The sequence below is a fragment of the Dermacentor variabilis genome, chromosome 9, assembly GCF_050947875.1.
Source record: "Dermacentor variabilis isolate Ectoservices chromosome 9, ASM5094787v1, whole genome shotgun sequence".
NCBI lineage: Eukaryota > Metazoa > Arthropoda > Arachnida > Ixodida > Ixodidae > Dermacentor > Dermacentor variabilis.
In genome coordinates, this window is record NC_134576.1 from 33,002,982 (window position 1) to 33,015,273 (window position 12,292).

At 46.1% G+C, this 12,292-nt stretch overlaps 1 protein-coding gene across 2 annotated transcripts in view; it reads left to right on the forward strand.

Annotated features, from left to right (window-relative positions):
* The first annotated feature begins 453 nt into the window (after nucleotides 1-453).
* Nucleotides 454-12,292, forward strand: part of LOC142592590 (astacin-like metalloprotease toxin 5) — a 42,351-nt gene continuing 30,512 nt past the window's right edge. The window contains exon 1 of one of the 2 annotated variants that reach the window (XM_075704122.1): nucleotides 454-603. In XM_075704122.1, coding sequence (XP_075560237.1) covers nucleotides 495-603 — 109 coding nt within the window. In that variant the 5' untranslated portion in view covers nucleotides 454-494. The remainder of the gene's footprint in view (nucleotides 604-12,292) is intronic. The other variant, XM_075704123.1, reaches the window with a different exon arrangement.

Consider the following 12,292-nt stretch of genomic DNA (forward strand, 5'->3'; position numbering starts at 1 on the left):
GCAGAACTGGAACAGCTTGAGGTGCGATTATACTGTCCATAAATCATTCCGCGAATACAGCAGTTGTACTGCTAGTGGAAACGCGGAGCCCATGGATTCGCTCGGCGGAGTGACCCCCTCCTGCGCCTTATTAAGTCTTGCGGTGCAGGCGCAATCAAAGGGATTCGTCTGCGGGTAGTGGTGTTCAACGTAGCGCTGCCATGGGCACTCGTGTTCCCGCTAGCAGTATCTCGGCCTATGCACAAAGACAGAGGGGCTCCGTGACGTATATTCTTATCGGAACAGTGCGGTGCGTAACACCCTCGATCATGTTCCTTTGTCTTTTGGTGTAACACGAACCAAACACCACCAAGCCCCGGCAAGTGTGCGTGTGCGTTATCTAATCGCGGCGAGCAAGCTTCGGCGTGCCAGCCTAACTCGAAGCGGTTCGCGTCATTGCGAGGTCAAATAAGAAGCCTTAGGCGCTTCCGAAGCGACCACAGAGCATCGGCATCATGCGCGTCGCACTTTCGTGGAGCGTTCTCTGGCTGACACTCGCGTTGGCGCCATGGAAGTCGCAGGGGGCTGCTGTGCCTCGGCCGGCGGCTCAATGGAAGCATCCCGGTAATTATTGGCATAGTGATTGATGGGCTTTTTGATGCACAAAATGCAACTTCCCGACCGGACTTGTACGTAACAAATTGCATGTAACGATTCACCTGTAAGCAATTACGCGTCTCTGCGCAGTCCTCGCAATTTAACGATTCCCTTCTTTATTAGGTAACGCTCACTAAAATTCAATGACTTTTTCCAGCAACCGATTGCATGTAACCAGTTACATTTTTGATGAAACAAGCTCTAACTCTTTACGCAGCTTTCAACGCTTAAAATCTGTGGGAATTACTGTGTCCGAAGGGATTAAAACGTGTATATGTTCTACTCTCTTTCCGCAATTGTGCCGTTTCTCCACGATCACCTGCACATGGCCGGCTTTCAGATTTACACACCTGGTTTGGAAGTGCGGTCTCTGAGCTTTTCTCTTAGAATAAATTTCTTTCTTTCTCTCTCTTTCCTGGAAATGCTTTTAAACGGACTTCATGGGCAGTAACAGCTGCTTCTCAATTCTCCTTCGCTTAGTGCATCCAGTGATTTCTGTAATGTAGACAGAAGTATTTTGGCCGTTAAAAGCGTTTGTTTCGGTGTGCCACGTGACTCATACATCCAATCTCGCAATTCCAACCCATGAACTGTACCATTAGGGCTGAATAATTGCCAACTTTACATTAAACTGCATTGCAAACGTGAACGTTCGCTGGCATACTACAATTATTCGTTTAGGTCTAAATGGCTAACGATCGTGAAAGACGGCGTTAGGAGGTTCACGAGGTGTTGGCAGACAAACTGAAACGCGCTACTATGCCTCGATAGCCGAGGTTACTACGGAACTTAACGGCAGCGAATCAACAATGGACAACTTTTCATTTTTTTACTCGCCTATCGGGGGCGTCTTCACTTAGCTCCAGTTGCAATGAAGCGCTGCGCTTCATAGAGAAACCAGGCCTCAACATCGCGGCACTAAGTGACCACAATCTTGTGCGCAAGGTGCTTGTACGTTACAACACAGCCGTTATCTACAGCCCGCACAAAGAGCTAGTTTTCAGTGTCACTTCAAATAGCTTCAAATGTAGCTTGCATAAGATAATGTTGAAAAGCCATTCTTAGCGAAGATGAACATCTGAAGGGCTGTGCAGGACGCATTGAAAGAGCCAGACCAGCTCGTTCTATTAATTGTAAGGAGGAAAGTAATGCTAAAGTAATTGCTGAATTACTTTCCTGGCGCAGTAATTCGTAACTGCAATCAAACACGCCTAGAAAGAAGTAATTGTAATCGGTTACTTTTGTTCTGTAACGCGTGCGTGCCTGACCACAATGAAACAGCAAATGCAATGATAGACCATGTAGCGAAGGGCTATGAATTAATAGTCACGTGTAGAGTTCTACAGAACGTTCTCGTGAACCTAAGAACACGAACGTTTCTTGCGTTCCGCTAAAATTGCAGTGCGGCCGCCATAGGCGGGTACCGAAGCCGGCATATCTCAGGCTGACACCGATCCACTGCGGCCCGTGAGTGAGGGGCACCAGCACGGCCTTGACACAGTGCAGAATTTTGACACTACAGGCATCCACGAGATCCCAACACCGATGAGTTGCCGATGAGAAGTCAGTTTCAAGCGTGAAATGCTTGTAGCTCCCGTTGTCGGCGTCGTTCGAGTAACCTTGAGCCCATAGCCAGCGCAGGTACCCGGCCACTCAAGCGAGAACATCCGGGCAAGTTGAACATCCGGGCAAGTTGAGACAACAACGCGAGGAAACCCCCCCTCCCCCCCCACACACCACATTCACACATTTTGTACGTTACATACGCTAGTTACTCCCAAACAAATTACAAGAAATGTCGCTTCCGAGTTCTTCCTAATGTTTGTTCACAGTATCGCTCAAGGTGGAACTTCTAGTACGCTAAAACTTTATCTTTAATTTCCAATAGTCGACGTCCAAAAGGGAGATACAGGGCATCATATGCTTCATTTCATGGAAGTGGAATTTGCAGCGCATCTACTGCGCTCGCCGAGCTGGTGTATGGTGCGGCGCCGGGCGCCTCTGGAAGCGCTGCTCCGCCTTCATGGAGGAAGGAAGAAGTTTGGAAAGAGCACTACGTCACGCACCAAGCCTTGTCAAGCGATCACTCCGCAAGGTCAGCCCTTTGTGCTTTGGCGGCCCAGCACGTCACCTCTTGCTTCAAGATCGCGGAGCAAGAATCGAGATTCGCTGCGCGTTTTGTTGCGCATCCTTCAGGCGCTTTTCTTCTAGCTGGGCAGCGCGCTCGATCACCCTGCGTCCTTCGCTGCATATCGGGCCGCCTTCAGCCGCTTTTCTCTTTCTAGCTGGGCGGCATCCATACGGACCAGTGCACAGTACGGCGCGGTGTGGTGTGGTGGGGTGTGCCGTTGCGAACATGCACTACACCTGTTTTAAGATTGCGGCCACTGTCGTCTCCAAGCAATCTGATTTGCCGGCTGCCATTTCATGCCTACATGCATTCTCAATTGCAGGAGAGCCAGTTTTTTGTTCCCTTCTTGGGAATCAAGTCGACTTCCAACATTTTGTTGGTGTATTCCAACTTAAGGCCTCACTAACCCTTTTGTGCAAATTTTTTTTTCATGAAGTCACCAAAATTTTTAAAATTCTTTGTGGCCAATTATTTTAGAAGAGATATTATTAGAGCAAGATGAGCATGTTATTTTTTTATTTTCTGTTGTCCTTTACTATGAAGTTGGTTTTCCACGTTTCTGAGTTTCTGATAGGCAAGGTTTTAGAGAAACACTGCAAAAGGCTTGATATTTCTCGGACAGGAAGCCAAGCGTGCGTTTGTCGGGCTCTGTGTGACGCTTCATTGCTGGAGCGGTGAGGAAAAAAAATCGCGGAGGCATAGACGGCAAAGCAATTTCTGTGAGTCGCGTCCACGCGAGAGAGGTTGCCAGAGGATCGAACAATTCTTCGGTGTGGTCAGCGCTAATTTGTAGCTGAAAAAATCGTCCAAGAATACCTTCCAGCAGTGAAACAGCGGCTGTCATCGATGCAGCAGCCTCCCTTTGCGCCGCCGTTCATGAAACAGACAGGAAGACGGACTTCCGCTATGTTTGCGCCAACAGCGCGCTCGAAAAATAATTTTTCTGCAAGGCCGGCACCACTTACATACGGGGCAGTGACGCCAAAATGATAAAATGTCAGCCACTTCGTTATGGCACTCCATAGACGAATGTAAATCCCTGTATGAGTCATGACTGGCATATTTTGGAAGGAAAGCCTAGGTGAGTTGGAGTCGTACTTGGCATGGAGAGGGCTAAAACTGATTTGTAATCACAAATTGATAAACATTGACAACGACTTAAGTTTAGCGCTTTGAATGCTGCGATTTCGTTTCTCTCTGACCTACCTGCGGGTGGAATGCTCCAGAGAGTGTTACATAACTCGCAGTCGTTTCAGGCGGTCCCAGTTAGTCGTACCAAATGCTAGCACGTGGTCCAATACGTGGGGAGTCTTCAACGATCATTTAATCCAGTAGGGACACCAGGACATCAACGGAAATTACAATTGAGTACCTTTCACGAATTTCGCTGTGCCCCATTTGATGAAAGCAATGTTTGTCTCGGCATGGCGCCACCAAATATCGCAACCGGAACAGGTCTCCTCCTCTATTGGCAAGTTCAGCTAGATGCCACCGGCAAACCAGAGTAATGCTGTTGAGCAATTTGGACAGAACACGATCAGTAGGCAAACACCTAGACAGGTGATTTTTTGCGTATCTATACGCGCAGTGCGCGCCGATGGACGCGCCACTGGTGGCGGCCTTGCGCAGAACACACGGGAGAGGAGCCAGCCGCACGCCGTAGTTTGTTGTGTCGTTGACAGTGCTTCTGTCTTATTAACGTTATCAGAGCACAATAGGCAACACCCTTCGCACGTTTGGGGTGGCCAAAGCTTCGAGGAATGTCCCAGAAGAATTGTTGCAGGGTGTGGGGAGGGGGGGGGGGCTCAAATACCGACGAAAACGTGCCGGCGATACAGTTCTAATCATTCCCCGCAAAGCCTCATCAGCGGGAGCAATGGTAGCAATGGATCGCCGCTTCGGTGGGAAATTTCTGGTTCTCATCCTTTCCCTTTTCGCGTCGGTGTTTTTTTTCCACTCGAGCATACTTAGACGCCTAAGCGAGGAAGTTCGTCAGCAGTGCAGCACGCGGTTTAAAGGCATTTCGCTTAAGTTCGGAATGCCGTTTGCCGCTTATATTGTTTTCCGCTTCTTTACCGCGTTGCGATAGCTAGGAAGCACGACTGCACGAGCGCATTGTGTTGTATGTTAAAGCTACACAAGTTTGCAAGAACTGAAATTGTTGGTTTAATGTGACCCGGTAAATCCTCGCACCAGCTGTCGCGCACTTCATGTTTTACATATATTTTATACGTGGCTGCGCACATGTTTAACTGTTGCTAGTTGCTTCATGCATAACTCTTATTGATTCTTTTGAGCTGGGAGGTTCTCACCCTGCCTCGTTTGTAAAGGGTATAAATCATGCTGTGTCTTATAGGAATGATACCAAGCAAGTGCTTTATTCTTTATAGTAAAGCAACAGCTTTATTTTCGCCCGAGAGCATCTTAGATGTTGTGTTTTTTTTTGGGGGGGGGAAATGTGTTTAGACAATAGGTAGTTCCGGGCGAGAATTGTTAATATAGTTGCTGCATATGGTATTTTTGTTCCATCTTCTGCTGAAAAGTTCGCGTCACGTTTGGGAAGTCGTCATACCTCGATGCTTTCCGAGCAGACTTAACACACCGAGTAATTTCTTCTTTCACAACGTAGTCCCTTCTTGCATGTGAATTGTGTACTCAACTGAATTCTTTCTTATTATGCTTACGACGCAGAGGAATAAACCCAGCCTTGCCGCCAGCGCTCATCTTCTTTGACTAGCGCTGCTCTGCCTTTAAATGTAGCACCTCTCTCACGTAACATTAAAAAAAAGTACTGAGAAGTTAGTCAGACTATTTTTGTACGCTTCCAAGTAGCTCCCTTGGAGAATTTAAAATTGCAAGAACAGCAGCGGGAACGGCAGTTCATCGGCGTATGCATCAGAATTGCATCGGCGGTACAACGCTAACAGGCGCTTTTAATAACCCGTGCGTTTGGTGACTTCGTTGAGTCGTGCACGCGTTTCCATCAATAAACTCGCAATTACTCTTCTTGGGCCGACTTTGACTGTACTTATTCGGCCATGTCACATGTATTCATTAGAAGAAAAATCACAACGGCATATGCAGACATCGCACCATGTGGATTTGTTTGATAAAGTCTGCACTAACGACTAGTGCTTATTATTGATGTAAAGGAGCAGCATTATGGCAAGGGCAGAACAAAAAGACAAAAAAAAGCTATCGCGACATCGCATTACTCAACAAAATTCATTAGCTCGTTACCATGAGCTCCACTTCATGTAAATGGGGCTCATAGCGTTTGTCTGCGGGACGCACCTGGCACGTATGTGGACCATGCTGCCCCCAACACAGGTAACATCGTGTTCATACCTGCTGCCACAGAGGTCAGCGTTTTCCCTACAGCTGTCACCACAGAAGGAGCAGTGTGGCGCCCGAACAAAGGAGAAATCGCAGCCGCGAACTTCAGCCACCCTTGCTGCAAAGCGTTGTCGTCGGCTACTGCTCCCGCGCGTACTGCTGGAAGCACCCGCTAGGTGGCCATCAGTGGCGCCTCTATAGGCGCTTCACGAGGCGTATATTCCTCGCGCTTCGTTCAAATTTTCTCCTGTAACATGCTTCGTAATCCTAGATAACACATAATTTTTGCCCGCCACTCCGGTCGCGCAGTAGTACTCTTGCTATGAAGCTCACAGAATAGCCGGCACCTCCGCAGACGAAAGTAGGAAGTAACACAAAATTGCCAGTCGTAACAATAGACGAAACTATTTAGAACTGAGGTTTAACAGCGCGCATAAAACAAGTACACGACGAAACAAATACCATAGACGAGCGCTGACTGGCAAGTGGAAGTTTACTTGAAGTTCTCCAGCCATATTATACCTTTTCCATCATGCGTACGCAAGTCACATATACATCTGCAAAATTACAGTCATCACAATCTTTCGTGAAAAAAAGCTATTTCTTTCTCCGACAAAGCAAGAGAGGGAGCGCTTACACGTTTATCTGCCCGCTTTCGAATGTGATATGCGTCTATTATTTCTCTTTCCCTCTTGCTTTTTTCTTTTCTTCTGAATTTTGTCTTTTCAAATATGGGAGTGCACGGAGTCTTGTCGCAATGTCCCCTAAATGACTTCCATAGCCATTGTTCACGTCACTGCTGTGCTGACGAGCTCTGGCATTGAAAAACTGTCCCGTTTGTCCTAGATAAGTTTTTCCGCAGCTCGGCGTTATCTGATAGATAACGTTCTGCGTGCACTCAGTGAAACGAGATTTATGATTGGAGGTGCACAGGCGCCGTTCGGGCATTTTCATACGATTGCACATCGAGTAATGCACTAACCGCATTTTCGATAGACGCAGAGAACTTACATGATTCTGTGCCGCGCGATGGTTTAGTGTGCGCTGTGGGTAAAAGGATACAAGATTTGGGAGAACTGAATTTTCTGAACTCTGTCGGTTTGAACAGCGACAATTTTTTAACGCTTATAGATATTTGTCTTTATTCAACTGCCATCAGTTATGATGGCCAGTTGTACATCCAACGTGCCGGCATATGTATAGGTTCGGCCATAGCCCCCATATTGTGCGATTTATTTTTATTCCTCCGTTGACGCTGTAACCAGTTCTCCCAAATCTTAAATCTTTTTTACGCACAGCACACACCAAACCATCACGCTGCACCGAATAATATAGGCCCCCTACATCTAATAAAAATTCGGTTACTGCTGTCCTGGATATGCAATCGTATGAGGACGCTCGAAAATGAAAATGTATGTGTAACTGGTGCACGCATGCCAATACTGGAAAAGGTATAAAATGGCTGGTGAATTTCAAATGAATTTCCAGTTGGCAGCCCGGGCTTGTCTGTTGTATTTGTTTCTTCGTGTGCTTGTTTTATTCGTTCTGTTCAACCTCAGCTTTAAATATGAACCAACTAGCCCTCATCAAGGTCTTACTAATGCAAGAAACTTTTTCTTCGTGAACGGTAAAAACTGCTTTAGTACTTCTGTAACATCATTTTTTTTTATGTTTGGCTCTTGCGTATCAGCCGCTAGAGAGTCTTCATGACCGATAAGACATTCCTCATGCTACAAACCACAAGCAGCGAAAGTGGTTGATGATGGTAGTTCTAAATTGACACGAGGTGTCATATAGTGCCCTCACCATTGGACCATAGTTCAGTGCTTAGAGTGCAACACTGTCAGCGGCGTCATTTTCGGACAAACCGACGCGCGAGTGAAGGCACTTGAATTCTAGAGTTAAACCCAAGTGAGTTAGCTGCATCAGGCTGCACAATGACCTTAACATTCCCGGGTTACCAAGGGATTCCGACCAAAAGCGTCCCCACTACACCGCATTTGTGCCCTGTCAGCTCGAACTGCAGCGTGGTGACACAAGATAGGAATGTCAGCATCACCGGTGTATGAGAACGCCATAGTAGAGAGCCAGGACAACACATGTGTCGTCAGTTTATTGCCTTTTTTATCTTCCTCTGGTGGTTCTAGTGTACTAGCTGTAAATCCGCTCCAACTCGCTTTTCTGTCCTTTTGTAGTCGCCAACGTGTTCTCTATGTCGCGAAAACGGGGACGTGAAGCATTACTTGATGGGACGCCCATAGCTCGTCGAAGAGTCAGAGACCCCCCTTGACAAATTCAGACGTAGAGCGGCTCTGTGCGCGAACGTGCAGACCGCAGTGCTCCCGCAGGGGCTCTGAATTTTCAGGAAGGAGAAATGTTTCGTCCCACTGAAGTTTAATAGGCTGATTTGTGGAGCAAGTAGTCACGTTTGGCTGTACTTGCTAATGGCCACCAACCACTTGATATAGCAAGACTTGGCTTGGTCGAACCTCGGAGGCATTGCATTGTAGCGGCGCGACTATCGCCTCCAAAGCAGGCGAAAAAGATGGACGCACGTGCAGGCACCGCGAGAATAGAACACGCGAGTGCGCTCGAATTGAGCGGCCGCGGTAGTTTCCCGCTGCCGAGATCCCGCGGCAGCATGGCTGGCCTGCCTAAATAAATCGTGACTACGGCGGCTACCTTTTCTTGCCGCCTCCCACAAATTGGCGACCCGGACGACCGAACCCAGCCTTCCTACAGTATCTTTCCTCCATCTCGTCTCCTCCTTTGTTACTAGTAACAGTGTTGATATTAAGCGTCACCATTACGTCACTATTGCTATGTGGCATGTTTGCGCCACACAAGGTAAAATGAGATTGCTCAGGCGGAGCAGTTTTAAGCATGCTTTTGCAGAGTTACTTCCGCACCCTACGCCTCCTTATGTTGCGGATTCCGTTGTTTTCTCTTGCAGAGGAGAAAAACTTGCTGCGGACTTTACAAGTTGAACTATTCGTTATAAAGAAGAGCCTGGTAGAGTGGGTGAGAATGTAGGCATAAGAAGAATGACGAACAAACCGCTCACCTTGAAGCAACGATTTATTCTCGTCATGGACGTCGTTTGTAGCCAACGTGCTAGAAATAGGGCCACAGTAAAAAAAAAAAAGAAACTGCGAAAACTTATCATGAGTGTGATAAAACAATTTTGTTTTTTCGTACTTTTTTTTTGTACGGTTATCTTGTTTGATTGTGGCCAACATGCGTCGTGCAGACTGTAGCCTGCCTGTTGTACACATAGGAGCCGTGAAGAGAAAAAAAAACCAGTCAATCAAAAGTACGTATATTATTCACAAAGGTGGTTATTATTGGGCTGAATATACAGAAGGAGGCCACATAGCTCTAGGATCAAAGGGGACCTCCCATTTTGAGATGCATGAAGAGAAGTGAGTAAGTGACATTGATTACACGTTAGCAGCAACTAGTAAGTACAACTATTAAACATAATTCACATACAGCAAAACAGCACTAGTAAACACAAGAACATTGACCTCAACATTCTATTAAAACATGATTAGATTTTTTCATTAATGTAACACAGGATACACATTGTTATAAATCGTTAGGCAGGCTATTCCAAAATACTACAGCTGCAACTTGGGCCCTGTGTTTCCTATAGTTACTGTGCGCCTTTGGTAGCAGAAAGTTGTTATTTAAAGCAAACCTAGTGTTAATCGGAATTGTAAAGGCATACCTTGTCAAATACATTAATTAGAATGAGATTGTGTATATTCTTGACTAGTGCGATGATTAGGTAATATCTACCCAAAGTGTTAACGAATTTATTTTATATTCCCGAAGGGGTGCAAGGGCGTTAAGATTCAGCCCCAACACTGTAAGAAGGTTTACACCCTTAAGGGTGTTTTCTTGTCGCAGTGGTAACACCCTTACTGTTAGGGGCTTGCAAAAATTTATAAAGACCGACAACGGAGCTCTAGAGCTATACGAGCGATGACAAAATACGTAGTTGAAAGCTATGTAATCATTCTGACAGCCTTGGTTGCACACAAATATCCGACAAGAGAATTTCACAGGGAGAGATATGTAACTCTCCTGTCGGATATTTCTGTGCGCCCAAGGCTGTCAGAATGATTACATAGTTTTCAACTACGTATTTTGTCATCGCACGTCTAGCTAGAGCTCTGTTGAAGTCATCTATAAATTTTTGTAAGGTTCTAATGATTACGCAGTTGCGGGTGCGGTAAGAAAACGCCCTTAAGGCTGTAAACATTTTTACAGTGTACTTCTTGAGTCAGTATCGGAGCCAGTTTATTGCGCTTTTGGTAACAATGCACAACTACTAAGTTGTAAAGTTCACTAGTTATGCTGCGCTCTTCGCCGTTCCAGTATGTTCTGATGTTCCCACGGAAAATAAAATTCGCAAATTTTTGTTTCCGGGTGACAGTTACGCAAGAAACAGCCCTGAATTGCTGTCAGTAAAGTTAATAGACGTCTCGGCGCTTGTACGGTGACCGGAGAAAATGGATATATAATTAAAGAACATGTACTATGCCCCATGACTGTGGCCCCTTCGGATTCTTAATATACTTCAGCGCCTAACAAGAACATACTGCGGCGAAGCTGACTCAAGGATAGTGGTTAATATGCAACGCATATTATACCTTTGCTTCAAGTGCCTTCGTAAGCGCATGTCTCGATTTGAAGCTCTGAAGTTAGGCCAGCACTGCCTGCAAACCAATGGCTTGAATTGAAGTCCGATTTGGCCTAGCTACCTAGCGCATAACGACAGTTACGATGGCGCTGCATGACGAATATTTTTTTCGATGGGGTTGGGGCAGTTTTCCCGAAGATTTCTGACCATGTACATACTATCGGGTGAATTCGTCGGAATTTAGGAGTCTCTCAGATATGTGGGAAGACGTGGCAGGTATGTATATGTACTAAGTAACATATCAAGCGTTCGAGCGTCCTAAAGCAACCCGCGGCAGAAACCAGTCTCAACAGGATGCAGCAGGCAATCGTACCCGCGACCTTCTGCTCGACAGCATTATGTAATAGAGGTACAGAGCAATCGCTGGGGGTTTCATAAAACGCCGCCTCCGATAGATGCGACAGGCTCTCTATCCCTGTCGCGAAAGGTAATGGCTCTATCCTCACCGTTACCCGAGCCGGTTTTGTGCGCTACGTTATCGAGACCTATGTGCGAACATCGAGTTGACTCATGTGACATGAAACTATCAGGTGGGTCTTTTCTCTTTGTTCTCAGAACATTAAGCTTATCACAGAACTCGAGTACTGCTGATGTGATGTATGTTGATTACGAGTGCACCTTTATGTCTTGCATTCTGCCTGCGCATGCTCAGTACGCTAGAAACTTGGACACAATCGAAAACTGAAAATATGCAGAGATAAGCACGATAGCAGATGTAACGATGTGGGCGCTCATCGCTGCGAAATTATCCAAAGTTTCTACAGAAGCGATGACAGGCACACACACACAAACACTCGCCCTGAGAAAGAGATGGATGGATGGATGGGTGGATGGATGGATGGATGGATGGATGGATGGGTGGATATCAACTTCGCCAAGATGTCAGTTCGTCGAGTTGACCCCCTATAGTTAGTTCCCTATATTATGGTGACCAACGTCAAGCGCAATCGGGCAGATATCACCGGCATTGTCATGGTGCTGATAATTTAGAGCCTGCTTTAGAATTGCTACGTCCTGATACTGCTGCTGATGCTGCTGCTTACCAAAGTGCACTTACCAATGTCTTGATTGGGAAGTGCTATTGAGAATTTATTGTAAAACAACGAGGGCCATTCACTTCGCTCAAGAAGTAAATATGTACTAAATTTATGCGCGCATATTGCTTCTATGCAGGCAAACTTTCCGAAAGCATGGCATGGCAGATGCAAAACGTAAATAAATGTATCTGCATGACGTAACAGTAATGTATCTGCAATAATGTAACACCACACAAAGTCAACTCACTTATCAATAATGTAAGCATCTACGAAACAAGCCATCGTTCATGATCCCCACCTTACGAGCGATCCTCATAATTTTGTGTGCCAATTAATTGATGTCTGGCACGCTCCCCACTGGTGGCCGTTTATTTCACCAGTGCATTTTGCCTTTGTTCCACGATTGTTATACTTACTACACTTATCAACTTTTTCTTATGTTTA